This window comes from Cervus canadensis, chromosome 17, assembly GCF_019320065.1.
Source record: "Cervus canadensis isolate Bull #8, Minnesota chromosome 17, ASM1932006v1, whole genome shotgun sequence".
Classification (NCBI taxonomy): domain Eukaryota; kingdom Metazoa; phylum Chordata; class Mammalia; order Artiodactyla; family Cervidae; genus Cervus; species Cervus canadensis.
This window is the reverse complement of record NC_057402.1, coordinates 35,150,781-35,172,375: the sequence shown is the minus strand read 5'-3', so window position 1 is coordinate 35,172,375 and position 21,595 is coordinate 35,150,781. Positions and strand designations below refer to the sequence as shown.

Genomic DNA, 21,595 nt, shown 5'->3' with positions numbered 1-21,595 from the left:
GCTGAATCATGTCTGACTCTTTGTGACCCCATGGACTGTAGCCTACCAGGCTCCTCCATCCATGGAATTCTCCAGGCAAGAGTACTGGAGTGGGCTGCCATTTCCTTCTCCAGGGGATCTTCCCTACCCAGGGATCGAACCCAGGTCTCCTGCATTGCAGGCAGATGCTTTACTACCTGAGCCACCAGGGAAGCCCCTAGATGGAAGAGATGCATAGAGGTAAAGGTATGGGGAAAGGGGCATGGAGCTTCCATGCCCTCCCTGAGAGGGCTACATGTGTTCATCTGCGTGTGTTCATGTGTTCATCAACCTGGAAATTCTCCAAATCGTATCCTTTTGGCATTTTATGAAGGCTTCATTCATTGCAAGGCATGATTGATTAAATCATTGGCCATTGGTGACTGAGTTCAGTCTCCAGCGCCAGTCCTCTTCCTGGGTGTGGGAGGGTGGGACTAGAAGTTCCAACCCTTTCTAATCACGTGGTTGGTTCCTCTGGCAAACAGCCTCCATCCTTAGATGTCCTAAGAGCATTCCAAGGGTCACCTCATTAATATAGCAATGGATACCTTCCTTGCTTTCCTAGGAAATTCTAAGTTATAGGAACTCTGCCAGGAAACAGGGTCAAAGTCCAAATATGTATATCTTATTATAAATTCTTTATAAGGCTGGTGTTTAGGGAAGGCAGTTATTTCGGTCCCATATGTGTCCCACACTCTCTGTGTTCTTTGTTTTTGACCCAGGTTTTCAATCTGCCTCATCCATCTTATTACTTATAAATATTTTTGTTCAATGATTGGTTTACAGCTTTGAAACTCAGAGGAATGGACTGGTGTTTATCTATGACATGTGCGGTTCTAATTATACCAACTTTGAGCTGGATCTTGGCAAGAAAGTCCTAAACTTGCTAAAGGTAAGGAAGGGCTGTGAGAGGACCCTTTCAACCCTCCTTCAATGGTTCCTTTTTTCTATTCTTTGTGAGATTTAGGAATGATGTAAACTTCAGAATTATGTTCAATGTAAAGGTCACCTGTAAGTGATGACCAATATCTGCTTCCTCAGAATAAGAAACAGTCTTAAAAGTAAAGTGGGAAGAATTAAAATGCACAGGAACAATGAGTTGTAAAGGTGGGATGTCTCTTTTTCAGAGTTTTGTAGAATAAAAATTAATGAAGGCTAGGGATGGTCATTGTCTTGAAAAATGTAACCTAGCCAGTGATTTTCAGACTTTTTGTCTTAAGCCTAATCAGAACCATGTTTTCCATTGTAATTTAGTTCACAAAAGTATATGTACACTAACTCTACACATACATATAAAGTTATATACAGAGATAGTTTCTTATTCTCTTATCTCAAACTCTTAGGTCCAGAGGTGTTATTTAATATTTTGAACTTTAAAAGATAATATGGTATGTATGTCACTCTAGTATCAAATATTTCTGCAATGAAATGTATTATTCATAATGAGTGGAGAAGAGCAAAGGTTATAAACAGCCTATGAAATTTCAGGTCAGAGTTTGCTGTCGCATGGATTTTTGCACCAGACTAACAATAGAAACCAGTGGTTTCAGAGATGTTTAGATTTCAGAATCCAAGGATATAGGTGTAAAGATCTTTGTGTGCAATTTATAAAACAAAATTAAAAATGTTTCATAAGACAGACTTTACCTTTTCTTTACTCTGTATAGTCATTGTGATTATTCTGTTGTATATCATATTTTTAAAGTGTTAGTCATGCCCATTATACAGAGTGAAGTAAGCCAGAAAGATAAAGAACATTACAGCCTACTAACACATATATATGGAATTTAGAAAGATGGTAACGATAACCCTATATGCAAAACAGAAAAAGAGACACAGAAATACAGAACAGACTTTTGAACTCTGTGGGAGAAGGTGAGGGTGGGATGTTTCAAAAGAACAGCATCTATACTATCTATGGTGAAACAGATCACCAGCCCAGGTGGGATGCATGAGACTAGTGCTCGGGCCTGGTGCACTGGGAAGACCCAGAGGAATCGGGTGGAGAGGGAGGTGGGAGGGGGGATCGGGATGGGGAATACGTGTAAATCTATGGTTCATTCATATCAATGTATGACAAAACCCACTGAAATGTTGTGAAGTAATTAGCCTCCAACTAATAAAAATAAATAAATAAATAATAAATAAATAAAAATAAAGTGTTAGTCATGACTTACTGAACTGATTTCAGGACCTGCTGCATGACAACCTGCAGTGGGAAAAACATTCACCCAGGAGTCTATGTAGCCTTTGTTCTAGTACCTCACTTGGGAGTACTGTGGAACTGGATGTTTAGAAGTGTTTGTTTACTACTACAGCTTTCTTTACAGCAGAAATTATATAAAAAGAATATTATACTTCATGTTGTTCACTGGGACTTGCATTTTTACACTCACCACTGCGTTGCTAAAATTGCTAGTGTGGTTTGTAGCTGATATTCATTCCTTTTTAATTGATGGTTGAAGGATTCATGCCTTTTAATTCCTCATCCATTGGTGAATATACCATTTTGTTTATCCACTTCTATTGATGGCTCCTTGGGTGGTTTTCTGATTTTTGCTATTAATATTACGGACAGTGCTGCTGTGAACATTCTTAAACATGTCTTCTGGTGCATGTGTGAAAGAATATCTCTAAGGCAGAATGTACATCTGTGCTTTATGTGCAAAGAGAGCATGTATGTTTGGACCGTTTTTCCCATTCCTGGTCTTCTCAGAACTAATTTCACCCTTTGGGGTTGATACCACCCCCACTGAAAATGCTCTAGAGTATACATCTAGGAGTAGAGTTACTGGGTCATAAGGCCTGGGAAGATGCAGTTTTATAAGGTAGTGTTTAATTGTTTTTCCAAATGGTTTTGCCTACCTGCCGTGTGTAAATTTTCCACATCCTCTCCAATACATGATAATGTCATACTTCTTAATTTTTCCCAATCAACAGGTATAAAATGGTATCTTGTGATATAACTCAAAATCTCTCTTACTAGTGAGATTAAGTATCTCTTCATGTATTTATTGGCCATTTATGTTTTCTTCTGCACAGTGCCTATTTATGACTTTTACCCATTTTCCTATCATCCATTTATGTAGTTGCTTATATATTAGTACTAATCTCTTTGTGTGTATGTCAGGCTTCCCTGGTAGCTCAGAGGATAAAGAATCTGCCTGCAATGCAGGATACCCGGATTTAATCCCTGGGTCGGAAACATCCCCTGGACAAGGGCTTGACAACCCACTCCAGTATACTTGCCTGGAGAATCTCATGGATAGAGGAGCCTGGTGGACTACAGTCCATAGGGTCACAAAGAGTCAGACACAAGTGAGCAACTAACACACACACACACTTGTATGTACGTACATACATACACATCTGTATACATACATACACATCTATATACATATATATACTCAGTTTATAGCTTGCTTTTTCACTTTTTGCAGAGTCCTTTTGACTAACAAAAGTTCTTCATTTTAATATGGTTAAATGTGTCTGTGTTTAATTTCTGCTTAATACATTTTGCATCATAAGTCCTTCCCTATTCCAAAGTCAGAAAAATAGTATTAAATATTTCTTTTTTACTGCTCTACCACTGGTTCCACCATGTGTATTAATTTTTTAATTAAATTTTTTATTGTGATAAAATATACACTTATACACAATCTTGTGATTACTGTTGTAACAATTTTGAGTGTACAGTTCAGTAGCATTAAGTAAATTCACAATGCAACCCATTACCACTATCCATTTTCAAAACTGTTCATCCCACACAGAAACTCAGTGCTCATTAAACAGTATATCCCCACTCCACCCCACAGTCCCCGGTAACCTCTCTTCTACTTTCTGTCTCTATGAATTTGCCTATTTTAGGTCCTCATGTAAATGGAATCTTGCAATATTTGTCCTTTTGTGTCTATTTTATTTCACTTAGCCTAATATTTTTAAGGTTCGTCTGTATTGTAGCATGTACCAGAATTTCATTCCTTCTGAAGTCTGAAATATTCTGTCATATGTATATACCGTGTGTTGTTAATCCATTCATCTGTCGAAGGACAGTTGGGTTGTTTCCACGTTTGGGCTATTGTGAATGCTGCTGCTGTGGACGTTGGTGTTACAGCACCTGTTTGAGTCCTTGCTTTCAATTCTTTGGTGTGTATGCCTACATGTGGAATTGTTGGATCATATGGTGATTCTACATTTAATTTTTTGAGGAGCTATTTTCTTTTAAAAGTTTAAAATTTTGTTTTTGTCATTTAAGACCTTAATCCATCTGGAGTTGATTTTTGAGTATGGTATGAGATGTAAGAATCTGACTTTTTTCCCATATGGGTAGCTATTTTTTTTTTCCAGTTTTGCATACTAAATAGCCTCTCCACAACATAGGCCTTTTCCTTGTCAGTTTTAACAGAGTCACAATAACTTGGTAAGTTAATATATCATAGACAATTTTAACTATCTAACCATCTTTCTGTATTATTCAGATTGTTTTCAGGTTTAAATAATGCTATTATGATTATTTTCGCTCTTTCTCTTAAATTATTTTAAGAAAATATTTCTTAGAGTTGGATTATTTGGCTAAAGATTATGAGTATTCTTGTGTCTCTCTTTATACATCACTAGGTTACCCTCAATAAAAGTGGAAAAGAAATTTACATTGTCACCAACAAATAAGAGTATCTGTTTCCTTTAACTATCCCAGTAATGCATTCTATAATTTTTCTCCTTTTTTAAGTATAGAATTTTAAAATAATAGTATCCTTTTTTTGTTGTTTGAACTCCTTAAAAACATTATATCTTGTTCTTCAAATGTTCTTTTGCTGTTTGTATGTCCTCCTTTATTTGCTGCAAAATAATGAAAATACTGTAGGTGTTTTGTTATATAAATTAAAACAGAATGAAATAAAAGTTTGGTTGCCTTAAAATCCATATATCTATATGTTCTTTTTAGTGACTTGTTGCTCCGTCATGAGGAATAGATAAAATTTTAAATGCAGTCCCCTACCATCCTCATTCTTATGAAAGTTATAAATAGAAGTTTATCTTTAATGCACAGTCTCACACTTTAGATTTCTATTCATTGTGAATTAATTTCCAGTAGTTACTGTGGTGAGGATTTGGATGAAAATACGACACTATAATAAAAGTATAAATAATCTTTGACTTCCTAAGTTGCTCTGAATAAATTCTCCCCATCTTGGTAACTTTCTTAGGAGTAATCCTTGTTTTAAATTTTAAAATGTCATGACCTATTTTAGTTGCCATCATATGGATTCTTAACTGTTGTTTTAGATGAACAATTTAAACCATACAGTGTGAAATTTATCTTTACTAGACAATGTAGAATTTGTCTAGCCCAAAGAATAAATGTTTATTTTTCTGATAATGAAATACATGACTTGGACTTCCCTAGTGGTCCAGTGGTTAAGAGTCTGCCGGCCAGTGCAGGGGACACAGGTTCGATCCCTGGTTCAGGAGGATTCCACATGCTGTGGGGAAACTAAGCCCATGCACCACGACTCCTGAGTCAGCGCTCTAGATCCCGCGCTCCACAACTAGAGAGTAGCCCCTACTTGCTGCCACTAGAGAAAGCCCACATGCTGCAGCAAAGAAAGCCAAGTGCAGCCGAAAATAAATAAATGAGTGAGTTTAAAAAAGAGAGAAATATATGACTAAAAGTACATTAATTTTCAGAAAATTTATTAATGCTGACACTTAAAAAGTAATATTTGTTAACACTTACTGAATGTTTTGAATACAGTTCTAACTTCATGCTTTAAATTAATTAATCCTGATATCATTAATCCTCAATTAATCCTGATATCATTCCTGTGAGTTGTGATGGCTATTACTATCATTGTACCCATTTTGTAGATCTAGAAACTTAGGCCTAGAAAATACAAGAACTTGCTGAAGGTAATACAATTAATAAGTACAGCTGCTGCTGCTGCTAAGTCGCTTTAGTCATGTCTGACTCTGTGTGACCCCATAGACGGTAGCCCACCAGGTTCCCCCGTCCCTGGGACTCTCCAGGCAAGAACACTGGAGTGGGTTGCCATTTCCTTCTCCAATGCATGAAAGTGAAAAGTGAAAGTGAAGTCGCTCAGGTGTGTCCAACTCCCAGCGACCCCATGGACTGCAGCCTACCAGGCTCCTCCGTCCATGGGATTCTCCAGGCAAGAGTACTGGAGTGGGTTGCCATTTCCTTCTCCAGTAAGTACAGAGCTATTACTTATAATTCCACCCCTTGAAAATTATCAGTTTAAAGAACTTAGTGTATGTATGTCCAAGCTTTTAAAATGTGTACATGTGTATATAGGTATACATACATATGGGATGAGGATACTTTTTTTTTTCTTTACAAGTATGGCATATTATATGCAGCAGTTGTAATTTGTCATTTTTTTACTTAACAGTGTATTTTTGTCATCTTTATATGTCAGTACATACAGCTCTTAGCTCATTTTTTCTCTCACTTTTTTTAATGGTTGCACAGTTTTTGTTTTTTTCTGTGCTGGGTCTTCATTGCTGAGTGGGCTTTCTCTAGTTGCTGCAAGTGGGGGCTACTCTTTGTTGTGGCATGTGGGCTTCTCATTGCTGTGACTTCTCTTGTTGCAGAGCACAGGCTGTAGGGCCTGGGGGGCTTCGGTATTTGCCGCACACAGGCTCACTAGTTGTGACACCTAAGCTTAACTGCTCCGCAGAATGTGGGATCTTCCCAGACCAGGGATTGAACCCATGTCCCCCTTCATTGTCCGGCTTCCCAGGTGGTGCTAGTGGTAAAGAACCTGGTTGCTAATGCAGGAGACATAATGAGACATCAGTTCGATCCCTGGGTTGGAAAGATCCCCTGGACGAGGGCATGGCAACCCACTCTAGTATTCTTGCCTAGAGAATCTCATGGATTGAGGAGCCTGGTGGACTACAGTCCATGGGGTCGCAAAGAGTCAGACATGACTGAAGTGACTTAGCAGCACCGCTGCATTGTCAGGCGGATTCTTCGCCACTGGGAACACCAGAGAAGTCGCTTGCAAAAAGTATTCCTGTTGTTGATATACCAAGCAGAAAAAATGTTTATTTTATTTTTTTGTGTTGTTATAAAGGCTTCAGTGAACATCGTTTTACATTTATTTTTGTATATTTGGTCAATTATTTCCTCAGGATAAATTTCTGTAAGCAGATATTTATGGTCAAAATGTAGGCACATTTAAAATTTGATAAATACTGCCAAATAGTCCTCTAAAAACTTAGTTCAGATTTGTACTCCCATCAACATCCTTGTTTGCTAGATTCTCATCATCATTTACTATTTGGATTTTAATCATATCCATATCTTTATTTGTTTTTTTTTTATTACTGATGAACTTTAACTTATTTTCACGTTTAACATCAGTATTTCTTTAAAAAAAATTTTCTGCTTATATATTCTACCCACTTTTCTGTTGAAGTGTTTGTCTCATTGATTTGCAAGATTTGTTATTAAGAATATTAGAAATAAAAAAAAAAAGAATATTAGAAATATTATTAAGTATGTGTTACCAGCATTTTTGCAGTTTATAATTTGTTCAACATGACGGTGTCTTGTCATAGTACTATGTTTTCTTAATTTTTCATTATAGTTTTACTATACTGTATTACATATTTTACATTTAATAATATGCACAGTACATAATATTATGGACAAAATAATTTGTTTTCAAATAGCTGTCTTGGTGACATTTGTTAACTAATACACTTTTTTCCCTACTTACTTCGGGTAACACCTTTATTTTATACTAAATTTTCATATGGTAAGTGTGTCTATTTCTGGACTCCCTGTTCTATTGATCTAGGCATCCAGACCAACATATTCACTTTTTTAATTTATTGTAGCCTTGTAATGAAGTTTAACATTTTATAGGATAAGCTTCCCTGTATTCTTTTATTTCTAAAAATTATTTTGACTATTTTTACACTTTTATTATTTTACATGCACTTTTGTGTGCTTTTATTTAAATTTTTACTGGTATATAACATGCATACTAAAAACAAACTTTATACCTTTTTTTAAATTATAAAAACAAAAAAAAAGGTAATTTAAGGAAAAGTCTCTAACCCTTCCTTCACACACCCCAGTGACATTCCACAGAGATAATCACTTTTTCAGAATTGTAAATCTGTTGAGAAAATGCTTTTAAAAAATCATCTTTTGATTAGATGAACATTAGAGTCATTCACTCGAGTTCTGGTAGATAAGACACTTTGGGATTTAATTTGGATATAATGAATTAATTTAAGGAGAATTGACTTTCAGCCTCATCTTCACCTGTCCAGGAATGCTTTGTTTTATGGATTTTTTGAAGTCTTTTGTTATGTCTTTCAATAAAATTTAAAAACTACATGTCTTACATGTTTCTTACGATGTATATTCTCAGGCTTAAAAATGTGCATGTTTATATGTATAAACATAGTAAACTCCAGGGATAAATCATCTTTTTTGTAAGACCAGTATCATATAGGGAGAGAGATGGTGCTTTTGTATACAAATACTGTTATAAACCAGAGGCTTTTTTACCATTATACTTTTATGGTGATTATTATTTATAGGGTGGCTGATTTTCTCATATTTATCTTTCATATTTTAAAATGCTATTACAGTACTTTAAAATACTATTATATAGCTGGGAATAATTTCTTCCCAGTAGAAGGACAGTATTACTCATTACCCCAGCCTATGAACAGGACTGGAATGTTGAGAAACTAAATGAAACAAAGAGCTGTGGCTTAAAAAGAAATAATTTTTAATTCTTATGCCTTCTGCAGATCAGGGTGTCTCCTTTCTTTTAGACCTCATTTGTCCTCATACCCAGGAGATCATATTGATTGACTGACTGAGTAAATATATAAATAGATAAGAGATGAGTGGAAAATGATTATAAACACACAGATATCAATATAAAGGAAAGATTATGAGAAATGTTTCATGTTCATTTTATTTTTGATCTAATTGTTCCTTAAAGTTTTAATAATTAGAACATAAGGATGCATACATGTATGCTGACAAGAACAGTTAGAGTAGTTTTGATCTATAAAGCTTATATAGACAAGAACATAATATTACTACTTTTTTATTTATTTGCTTCACAAATAAGAGTTTCTTTGAAAATGTGGTGTACTGACAATAAAATTCATAGAGAACTCATGTGATTGGGGGAATATAATCACAGGAAAAAAAAGGTAAGGAGGTACTCATCTGTTTCCTTTGAGATTCCTCTTTCAGGTCTGCAGGGATACTTGAGAATCTTTAGGGTATATCTTACTTACTAATGTAACCAAAAGTTCTGAAGTCATTCTCAGTTGTTAAGTGGATCCAGATCAAATAACTCAAAGCCCATGCATTTCAGTGTGTGGATTCCAGCATACTCACCTATAAATCTTAGGTGTCCCAGGCTAACTTTTGCCCCCATCTCTGCATAATATGATTACTTTGAACGGTAAATCAGCTTTTAATTTCTTTTTTTGAACTTAATTGAACTGTAGTTGGTTTATAATGCTGTGTTTCAGGTGAACCGCAAAGTGAATCAGTTGTATGTTTTATATATAGTATTGTGTTTGTGTCAATCCCAATCTCCCAATTTATCCCTCCCCCACCCTTACCCCCTAGTAACCATAAGTTTGTTTTCTTTCTTTTTTTTTTTCTGATCTAATCTATTTTATTTTTTATTTTTTTCATTTATCTTTTTTAGTTGGAGGCTAATTACTTTACAATATTGTGGTGGGTTTTGTCGTAAGTTTGTTTTCTATATCCATGGCTTTTCTTCTGTTTTGTGAATAAGTTCATTTGTACCCTTTTTTTTTTTTAATTCCACATATAAGTAATATATTTGTCTTTGTGTCTGACCACTCAGTATGAGAATCTCTTGGTCCATCCATGTTGCTCCTAATGGCATTATTTTGTTCTTTTTAATGGCTGAGTAATATTCCATTGTATATATGTACCGCATCTTTATCCATTCCTCTGTTGATGGACTTTTCAGTTGCTTTCATTTCTTTCTTTTTAACTACTTTTTCTCTAGCCACTAAGTGAAATCTGAATTAGGCTGTAGATTCCCCCTGCTGGGTAAGAATGGTGAAAAGAGCAGAAAACCTAAGTTTTGGATTTAAACAATCAAAGGTCCCACTAGGCACTGTTGAAGTGCCCTAATTGGTGTTTTTAAATCCTTGTATGTGTTCTCCACAGGGCTTGCCTGGTGGCTCAGATGGTAAAGAATCTGCCTGCAATGCAGGAGACCCGGGTTTGATTCCTGGGTCAGGAAGATCCCCTGGAGAAGGGCATGGCAACCCCCTCCAGTATTTTTGCTGAGAGAATTGTATGGACAGAGGAGCCTGGCAGGCTGCAGTTCATGCGGTCACAAAGAGTCAGACACGACTGAGTGACTAACACACACACGTGTTCTCCACAGGGAGCTTTCCCAGCTCGTTTGAAGAAAGTGCTGATTGTGGGAGCACCCATATGGTTCCGAGTGCCGTATTCCATCATCAGCCTTCTTCTGAAGGATAAAGTTCGGGAGAGGGTAAGGCAAGCTAACTTTATTTTATTTGGAGGTGGGGTAGATACAGTTCCATCTCTGCTGTTGAAGCTTGCCAATTAATTCTCTACCTTCAAAAGCCTTCCTGGTTTGTTTCTCTTCCTGCTTCTGTTAGTGTGTTCACTTACATTTTCTGCTTTATTCTTTACTCAGCCCAGTACAGGTTGCCTTTTTGACTGTACTACAAGTTCCTTGAAGTTTGGACCTGGGCATAATTTGGGCAGTTCCCCTCTATATAGTATTTTGCATGCAGCTAGTATCGAAGAAATGTGTCTCTTGAGTAACTTAGAGATAGCTACTACTTCCCAAATTTAGACTTGTACAGCTTCTGATATAATTACATCAATTGAGCTGGTATTTGATTTTGTTCAACTGGAAGTACCACTCAGTCTGTTGACCACCAGGGTGGTAAAGGAGAATCTCAGACTCTTTTTACTCCTGGCATTTTCTCTTAAAACAACTTGTTGCTTCCTAACTTCAAAAGTGTTGTCTAACATCATCTTAATTCTATTATCATTCCCAGAATATTCCATGACAGAAAGATTATGGTTTCAGTCATTCACTCATTCTTTTCTCACCCTTAGAAGAAAGGGTATAGGAAACATTGATATACTAGAATAAGATAATAATGTAAAATATTATCAGAGGATTTTTTTTTTAAATACGAGATCATATGAATACTAACAATACAGATCTTTGTAGCTGAGGCAACTTGGGTTGGAGGGAAAAAACTAAAGACATTTTGTTTTGTAGAAGCTTAGGGACTTAATGACCCCAGAGTAGGAGAGGTACTCTCCCAGGTGACTCTTTGAGAGGACTCCTTGGGCAAGTTCTTAACGCTTGAATTTTATACAAGTGTATACATGCATGTGTAAGCTCAAAATATATTGAGCACCTTTACAGTCCATGTTCTGAGCCCTGGGAATTAAAACTTGAGTGACATAGCCCTTACTCCTGTGGAGCTCATGGTTGTGAAAGGGGACAAGACATGTTCAGAAGACTGTGACTCTACGAGAACACAAAGGAGAATATTGCCTCAGACAATCAGGGACGGCTTCACAGAAGAGGTGAGCTATAAGCTGGTCCTTGAGGAGGCCATAGAGAAAAAGAAGGCATTCTAGGAAGAAGCAGCAGCAAACATCCCATTCCACACAGATTTCAAAAAGAACCAACTAGGCTAATTTGGTCCAATATGGCTGTGTCAACTATGGCAGCAAAGAGAGGAATTGAGTATTATAGTTACTTCCCTAGCATTTTTCCTGGGCTTCCTTGCCTCTGGGTGACTGGTCTAGTCTTGCTTTCATTTAGAAATCTATTTTTGAGAACATCCATAGCAAGCTGTGAGTAAAGGACAAGCTAACAGGCTTAGAATTGGTTACCGTAGTATGGGTTGACAAAAACAACCACTTCCTGTGCATTCTTAGTAGTCAAAAAGGCCAGGACCCACATGAGATGGAACTGGAAACCCTTGTATATAGTATAAAGCCTTGGTTCTCTATACCTACCTTTATGTTTATAACAGGGCCCCTAATTCCAGGAATGAATTTGTTATACATTGTGGGAAATCAAACCTTTCCTGGGAAATTCCTAGGATTTCAGTATTAAACAGATGAAATTGCATTTACGTCTTTTCTAAGTATACCAGGTGTTTCAAGCCAATCTTATCTCATTCTTCGAAGTACTTTGGTTCTTTACCTTCACTGTCTGTATGCCCTTCCATCCCCACAGACTCACATGGTTCTCTCTGACCTTCTAGATTCAGATACTGAAGACGTCTGAGGTCACCCAGCACCTGCCCAGAGAGTGCCTCCCGGAAAACCTTGGTGGATATGTCAAAATTGACCTTGCCACTTGGAATTTCCAGTTTCTATCCCAGATGAATGGCCACCCAGACCCCTTCGATGAGATCATCCTGTTCTCCCTCCCTCCGGCCTTAGACTGGGACTCAGTGCATGTCCCAGACCCCCATGCCATGACCATCCAGGAGTTGATGGACTATGTTAGCACCAGGCAGAAGCGGGGGATATACGAGGAGTATGAAGACATCCGTCGTGAGAACCCAGTTGGTACTTTCCACTGTTCCATGTAAGTAGGGAAGGTTTGGGCCAGGAATAACGTTCCAAGATGCTTGTGACACGCGTTGGTACACCTTCCACACTTCACTTCCTTAAGAGAGGCTTTTCCTTAGGTTAAGGAGCACCGCTTTCACCTAAATCATGGTTTCTCTCATCCAGAAAGAGGCACCTCTTGGCGCTTGTTGCCAACAGCATATGCTATGAAGTTTCTGAAGGTCTTTGGTAACAGTGGAGAAACTGTGTACTAAAGGATGCATTTTTTGATGTTTTCCTGATATGCGAGTGCTTTTAGGGAAAAAAAAATAGAGGCCCAAAAGTTAGGCTGTTGATTCTTGTTCTGAGTGTGATCTTTGGTCCTTGCTTTTGGGCAGCTTCTGCCTAGAGTGTTTATAGTATTATATTACTTTCTGAGGTGGAGTACTGGTTCATTTAAAATAACCCACAGTCAGTAAGAGAGCAGAGTTGCCTCTTATAAATTTAGCCTGTGGGATTTTCCTTCTACCTAAATTCTATAACTGGTTTGTAACCACTTGATGACTATTATTGGCAGTAGAGCACAGATCATTTCTCTTACTGCTGCTGTCCTTTATCTAAACATGTTTTCATTGGCTGCAGCAAAAACTTCTTTTCCTCCAAGTTTTGAGATCTGTTTGTTGAAAATTAAGGAAGCTGTCTCCAGTGGGTCTCAGGCTCAAGTTCCAGCTTAGCCAAAAATGTCCTCTGTGACTTAAGTTATTTCTCTACTTTATACCTCAGTTTTCCTGTTTGTAATATTTTATGTTAGACTCACTGATATCCACTGATTATTTTATAGCTTAAGTGTTTTAGGAATCTGTGAGTACCTCTCTCCCCTTGTAATTCCTCTCTAGCTTAGTCAGTGTGCTGTAAAAGAAGTATGCAAAGAGTGAGGAAAGAGAGAGAAGGAAAAGAAAGAGAAAAATAACGAGTTAGGAAACAGATAAGGAAGGTAAGAGAGAAGAAGCAATTGAGAAAAAAAAATCAATAAGCAAAACCAGAATGCAAAGAAAAATACGGGAAAAAAAGGGAGAGCAAGAAAAAGCAGAGCCTGTATCATGCGGGGAGAGTGTTCTTCCCTACCAGTTCTAGACCCCTGTACGTGTCCAGTCTTTTTCCCAGCCAGAGCAGAGGGTGCACCCTTGTTCTGGGAATTCTTGACCCTGCTCTGGTGCTTCTGCTGAGGGGTCCGTAAGGTGTCATTTCTACCATGGTTCCCCTTCACCACATTCAAAAAGTGTGTTTGGATTGTCCCTTTGCATCATCCAAGTCAGCTATTGTTATAATCAGAGAATATATCCCAATCTTATGGAAGAATTCCCAATCTTGCCTCTTTATTTAGTGAATGAATGAAAACGTCCTACTTCAGGAGCTAGAAACCAGAATCCTCAACATCTTCAGGCCTGTGTCTTACACCCAGTTCCAGTAGAGCTACTTGCACAGAACAAACTGTTTTCCTTGGAATTCTAGGTTAAGAAGTAGGTATCAGAGTGTTCACTGCGGTCCAGGATGCCCATGGACTGTGAGACTTTACCTTTTTTCCCCTCTACATCATTCTTTCAAAGGATTTTTTTATTTGTTATTTTATGTAAAGGATTTTTTATAAATAAAAGTTTAATTTTTATTATGAGAAAATTGTAGATTCAAAGATTATGTATACCCTTTCCACAGCTATCCCATGGTAACATCTTCCAGAAGCTTTGTATAGTATCACAGCCGGGATATTGATAAGTAAGTAAGTGAAAGTTGCTCAGTCGTGTTTGACTCTTTGCAACCCCTTGGACTATACAGTCCATGGAATTCTCCAGGCCAGAATACTAGAGTGGGTAGCCGTTCCCTTCTCCAGGAGATCTTCCCAACCCAGGGATCAAACCCAGGTCTCCCATATTGCAGGTCCACCAATCTTATTCAGATTTCTGCAATTTTTGTTTGTGTTTGTGTATTTAGTTCTTTGCAATTTTTATCACTCAGGTAGGTTTGTATATACAAAACCACAGTCAAGATACAGAATTCCATAACCACATACCTCTCCATTCTATCCCTCCCCATCCCTACCCCTTTAACTACTAATCAGTTTTCCATTACTATAATTTTGTCATTTCAAAAATGTTTTATAGATGGAATCATACTGTATACAGACTTTTGGGATTGCCTTTTTTCACTCAGTATAATTCTCTGGAGTTTCACCCAAGTTATGATTTGTATCAAGTTTGTTCCTTTTTATTGCTGAATAATATTCCATGATATGAATGAACCACAGTGTAAACTGTTAAGCAATTAACCACTTACCTGTTGAAGGACATGTGGGTTGTTTCCAGTTTCTAGCTATTATGAGTAAAGCTGCTGTGAACATTCATGTCTAGGTTTTGTGTAAAAATAAGTTTCTATTGCTCTAGGATAAATGGCTAAGGGTAGAATTGCTAGGTTATGTGTTAACTAAGTGTTTAGTTTTATGAAAAACTGTCCAGCTGTTTTCCAGAGTGGCTATATTCTTCTGCATTCCCCCCAGCAATATATGAATGGGCTGTTTCTTTTTTTAAAATATGTATTATTTCTTTATTTGACTCTGCTGGGTCTCTGAGCTTCATTGTGGATATGGGATTCTTAGTTGCAGCGTGTGGGCTTCAGCTCCCCGACCAGGGACCAAACCCAGGCCACCTGTGTTGGGAGCGTGGAGTCTTACCTGCTGGATTACCAGGGAAGTCCCAGAATGGTCCGTTTTCTTTGCATCCTCACCAGTGTTCAGTGTTGTCACTTTTTTTTTAATTTTAGCTGTTCTGATAAGTATGTAATGATATCCCTAAGTTAAAATTATGGTCTTAATTTACATTTTTCTACTAGCTAATGTTATTGAACATCTTTTCATGTGCTTATTTGCCATCTGTATATCCTTTGTAAAAATGTCTTTTGCCCATTTTCTATTTGGATTTTTTTTAAACTCTTGAGACTTGAGAGTTCTTTATGCTCTAGGTACTGATTCTTTGTTGGATGCATAGTTTGAAAATATTTTCTTCCAGTCTATAGCTTTTCTTTTCATCCTCTTCTGGTTCTCTTGTGAAGCAGAAGTTTATTTTGATGAAGTTCCTTTAATCATTTTTTTCTCTTACGGATCATGCTCTTGATGTCAAGCCTAAGAACACTTTGCCTTGCCTTAGAATCCAAAGATTTTTCTACTTTTTTTCCCTAACATTGTTAGGGAAATGTTTTACATTTTATTTAAATCTGTGATCCATTTTGAATTAACTTTTTGTTCAAGGTTTAGTTTGGTGTTCAGATTTTTTCGCTATGGATATCTAATTGCTCCAGCACCATCGGTCGGAAAGAGTATTCCTTCTTCTGTTGAATTGTTCTTGGAACTTTGTAAAATATCAGCTGGGTTTATTTGTGTGGGAAGATTCCTCTAAGAGTATAACGTGACTAACAACTATTTCTTACCACCAAGAATTAATAACTGGCAGTTTTTAGTATTTTGTTGTATTTGTTTCATCTTTTTATATAAAAGAAAGAATTAATTGTAAAGTTGAAATCCTTTCTAATCCTCATCATCAGTTCTCACTCCTCAGAAGCAGTCACTAGTATGAATGTGGTATGTTTCCTTCCAGATCATTATGTTTATACCCTTACATATACATGCATACCCATAAATAATATAGAGCATTACTTTATGTGGGTGGTCTTTGTAATCTTTTTTTTTTTTTGCTTTTAATCAATATATATGCAGATGACTTTTTCAGAATCAAATAATACCAAAGAAAAAAAGTAATGAATGACAAACAGCAGTCTCCTGCCTTACCCTCAATTCCACTCCTGTTATCCATTTTCAACTTTTGCAGTTGTTTCTTTATTTCAGTTTGTTTCATCTCTTTCAGGTCTCCAGGAAACCTAGAGAAGAACCGCTATGGAGATGTACCCTGCCTGGACCAAACTAGGGTGAAGCTGACAAAAAGAAGCGGCCACACTCAGGTAGAAAGATAAATGTCTTTCAGGAGCACTGGGGGAAATGTAAGCCTCTTCCAAAGTGAAGCTGACTAATACTGTGGTAGAAAGAACATGAATTCTAAGCCAGAGAGAGAAGGTTTGAGTTTTAGACTACATACTAGTCTGTTACCATATGAAAGTCCTTTTATGCCCATCTCATAGTACTAGGTGGAAATTATGTGAAATACTTTATGTACATGCTGATAGCCCAAAGTCTGGTATATTACTGTAGGTACTCAATAAATTATTTCTCCTTTTTTTTTTTTTAATTTCTCCTTTTACTCTTTAGTTATAAAGTCATAGACATATCATCTACCTTACTGGTGAGGGTATATGCATCAATACCAGATGACTCATTATAAGTGACCTCTGATTTTTCCATCTAGAAGATCTGACAAAAATTTTAGACTAGTGTATGCGTGGGCTTCCCTGGTGGCTCAGATGGTAAAGAATCTGCCTACAATGCGGGAGACCTGTGTTCGACCCCTGGGTTGGGAAGATCCCCTGGAGGAGGGCTTGGCAACCCACTTCAGTATTGTTGCTTAGAGAATCCCTATGGACAGAGGAGCCTGGTGGGCTACAGTTCAAGGGGTCGCAAAGAGTTGGACATGACTGAGACTAAGCACAAAAGAGATGAATTGGTCAAATGCCTATATTATTTAGTATTGATTCAATTATATCTGTACATATTAAAAATCACATATATTTAGTAGGGATATTTAGTGAAAATGTTATTCAGACTCTTCACATACATCTTTAACATCTGTTTCTTTTTGTCCTTATTTGAGCTACTTTTTGAGTCAATCTGACACAGTTTTCCAGAGCACATCTTTTTATTTCCCTTTTTAAGTGTATTGTCACTGGAAAATTCATCCTAAATGAGAAAAAAATCTGTAACATTAGCACAGTTTTTTCTTTTCTTTCATCCTGTATCTCATGCATCCTCTATAGCATAATCATTTACTTACTTCTTTTTAAAGTCCTCTTTAGTATGACTTGTTTACAGCGACATCCAAAACTTAAAATTTTGAGGTCAGCAATTAAATAGGTATTATATTTCTTCTTTTTTCCTTCTGATACAACAGTTCTGTCTGGTGACCTATACACATCAAAAACCAGCATTGATTGAGGTTCCTGTTCACAGTAAAGGAGTTTAAATAGTGCCCCTTAACGTAACACACAGCATAAGGACTTGTTATATCCCTCCTCTTTTTTCTGGAGGATAATTCTTAGGAAAATCATTGCCTTATATTTGGGCATATATGATACATGAGTCAGGACCGTGGGATCATGGTTTTAATCTCGTTGACCCTACTGTTTCAGTCCATAAACTGAATTCATAACCCTGTCTAGGATCCTTACAGAGGGTTTTCCTGCAGTGGTATTAGCTGAGAGTCTGCCTGATTGAAGGCAAATTCATCAGTATTACTGAGTTTTGTCTTAGTTGAATTGAGGCTCTAGAGTCAGAGATATCTGAATGTATCTGTCTTATTGACTGCTCTGTCTCCAAGACCTAGAACAGTGCCTGTCATGTATCAGACATTCCGTAAATTATTTGTGAGTGAATGAGTAAACCTCAGTGTACCAGGAGACTATTCTAGTCATCGTGTAATTAATCTGAAGATCATCACTTCAGTTAATACTCCCTGTCCATACTACAAACAGTGGCAGAGGCTTTTTTCCACAGTAAGTGGAAGATTCAGGTTTGTTAGTGAATTGTTTAGCAGATTTATATATACCTGGAATTATATTTCTATTGAACCTGGCCCATAACATAATATGTGTGCTGCTGTGGTTCTTCCTGCTGTTTCAGTTTGCCCCCAAGTCTGCATTTTATCTCTGAGGTCATTTTCAGTTTTTAATATCTAATGATTCTTCTGAAATTGCTGGTTTTAATTCCCAGTGCTCTCAGAGACAAGGATGCTAAAAACTGGTATCCTTAGTTATAAAGAAATAAGTCTCCTTTAAAGAAGTGCCATTTCTTTTCAGAGCATGAGGGTAACTCCAAGTATGACAGCTTATATATTACTTATACAATAGTGTTGATTGACATGAACCAGCTAAATCGTTTGTACTTTTCTATGCCTTCTCACCTGGGCCCTTTAGGGTCCCATCTGAGTGCGCCAGGCAGAACAGAGGATGGGCTTTGGCTGACTGTGGGTGAGGCCTGGATTAAGAAGCCTGGTTGGGGTGAGTGAGACTTTTAGCTTGCTGGGTCCACTGCATATGTTCCATTAGCTTAGTGAAGGTGTCCAAATTGGGGTAGAGCACTAGTATTATAGTATGAGGTCATTACCAGTTGCTGTGGGAGAAGAAAAGAGCAGGAAACTCTTGAGTAAATAATCAGTGGGAGGATAAGTTGGTAGACTGACTATCTAATTTACATGCATCCAAATAACATGGATTTGACCATGAGATGGAAGATGTTTTCTTTTTGCAGTTGAGCCATGCAGCTTGCATGATCTTAGTTCCCTGATCAGGGATAGAACCCGGCTCACATCAGTGAAAGCCCTAGGTCCTAATCAGTGGGCCACCCAGGGAATCCCTCAGAGATGTTTTCTGAGGGTGGCTGCGGGGGTACTGCCAGTTCAGACTGTCCTCCACGTGTTGGAACCAGTGGCGAAAGGGCTGATGGGGAGTCGTTTGGATCTCTCTAGACTGGATTGGAGTATGGGTTTTCCCTAGTTTCCTATTGAAGCATCTTTACTTTTGCCCTGTAACCCTTCATGTCCTCTAATATCCATCCATCCTAGCTGTGAGATACTCTCAACTAGCTATTTTGTGACTTGAGGCTGTAGCTGCATCTGTTTGGCTTTTTTATCAGCTTGGACTAAATAGTGTTGACAGAGATCTTGTGAGGAGGTAGAATAAAAACAATAAAAATTTTAGCCTATTTAATTTCCCTGATGGCTAATGATGTAAATAGACGGAGGACATTGGGAGATGGGAGAAGGCCTGCAGAAGAGACATTGGGAGATGGGAGAAGGCCTGCAGAAGAGAGTGCATCACAAGCTGTTCATTGAGATTCTGCTGAAGGTGTGTGGCTTTTGCTTTGTGTTAATTTAGGCAGTAACAGAGCCTGGGTGTTTGGCCCATTCTGTTGATGATCCTAGGTGTGAGGTGTAACTTTCTTCCTTCTCCAGTCACACTTTGCCTTTTGTGTCTCACCACATGGACAGGATGTTCCTGCTCAGGTTGGTTGGCTTGCCTCCGTTCTGGGTTTGGTTCTGAGCTGCAGTGCTGCAGTCCTAAGGGACTTTTTTTTTTTTAATAGCAGCTTTACTGAGATATAATACACACACCATACGGTTCACTCTTTTTAAAGTGTACAAGTCATTGGTTTTTAATATATTCTCAGAGTTGTGCAACTATCACCACAATCAACTTTAGAACATTTTCATCACCTGAAAAAGAAACTTACCTTGGCAGTCACTCCCCGTTCCCCAAGCGCATCTACTCTTTGTGTACTCTTTTTGCCTTTTGTGGACATTTCACGTAGAGTCATACAATATATGACCCTTTGTGTCTGGTTTCTCTCACTTAGCACGTTTTCAAGGTTCATTCATATTGTAGTATGTATCAGTATTTCACTCTTTTTTATTGCTGAATAATATTCCACTGTGTGTTTGGAAATTCAGAAATCCACATTTTAAAAAATATTTATTTATTCATTTGTTTATTTTTGGTTGTGCTGGGTCTTTGTTGCTGTACTCAGGCTTTCTCTAGTTTCAGCAAGCAGGGGCTGCTTTCTAGTTGCAGCACAAAGGCGTCTCATTGCAGTGGTTTCTCTTGTTGCGGAGCATGGGCTCAATAGTTGTGGCACATGGGCTTAGTTGTCCCATGGCATGTGGGAGCTTTCCAGACCCGGGATCGAACCCATGGTCCCCTACGTTGGCAGGTGAATTCTTAACCACTGGATCAAGAGGGAAATCCCTACACCACATTTTATTTATCCATTCCATTAGCTGATAAACAATTGAGTTGTTTCTGTTTTTTGGCTACTATGAATGATGCTGCTGTGAATATTTGTATATGAATTTTTTAATGTAGATCTGTGTTTTCATTTCCCTAGGGATTAGAATTGCCAGGTCATATGGTAGCTCTGTATTTAACCTTTTGAGGAAATGCCGGACTGTTTTCTAAAGTGACTGCACCATTTTATATTACCACTATTGATGTATGAGGATTCCAGTTTCTTCACATCTTTGCCAATATTTGTTGTTATCTTTTACCTGTAGCCATTCTAGTGGGTGTGAAGTGTTATCTCATTGTGGATTTGATTTGCATTTCTCTGATGACTAATGATACTGAGCAACTTTTCAGGTACACATTGGCTATTTGTATATTCTCTTGGAGAAATGGCTATTCTGTTTCTTTTCCCATTTTAAAATTGAGTTGTCTTCTTATTGTTTATTTGTGAGAATTCTTTATATAGTCTAGCTACAAATCCCTTATAAAATGTGTGCATTCTGTGGGTTGTTTTTTCACTTTCTTGATAGTGTCCTTTGAAGCACAAAAGTTTTCTATTTTGCTGTAGTTCGATTTATCTGTTTTTTTCTTTTGTTGCTTGTGCTTTTGATGTCATACTAAGGAGGCTTTGCCTGACCCAAGGTCACAAACATTTATTACTATGTTTTCTTCTAAGAGTTTTATAGTTTTAGCTCTTACATTAGGTCTGCAATCCATTTGGAGTTAGGTTTTTTTTTTTTTTTTGCTGTGGTTTATGGCCTGCAGAATCTTAATTCCTCGACCAGGGGTTGAACCAAGCCCACAGCAGTGAAAGCTCAGAGTTCTAACCACTGGACTGCCAGGGAATTCCCTGAAGTTAGGTTTTTGTGTATGATGTGAGAAGAGGGTAGGCTTGATTTTTCTGCATGTGGATATCCAGTTGCAATAACATCTGTGCAGGTGAGGTTTTGGATTGGTCCTTTCACTCCTTCACTGACA

The 21,595-nt window shown here is 37.6% G+C and overlaps 1 protein-coding gene across 1 annotated transcript in view; it reads left to right on the top strand.

Moving 5' to 3' along the window:
* Positions 1–21,595, top strand: part of PTPN9 (protein tyrosine phosphatase non-receptor type 9) — a 73,363-nt gene that overhangs the window by 42,047 nt on the left and 9,721 nt on the right. The window contains exons 5-8 of the mRNA XM_043490346.1: positions 805–910; positions 10,455–10,565; positions 12,337–12,665; positions 16,540–16,633. Coding sequence (XP_043346281.1) covers positions 805–910; positions 10,455–10,565; positions 12,337–12,665; positions 16,540–16,633 — 640 coding nt within the window. The remainder of the gene's footprint in view (positions 1–804; positions 911–10,454; positions 10,566–12,336; positions 12,666–16,539; positions 16,634–21,595) is intronic.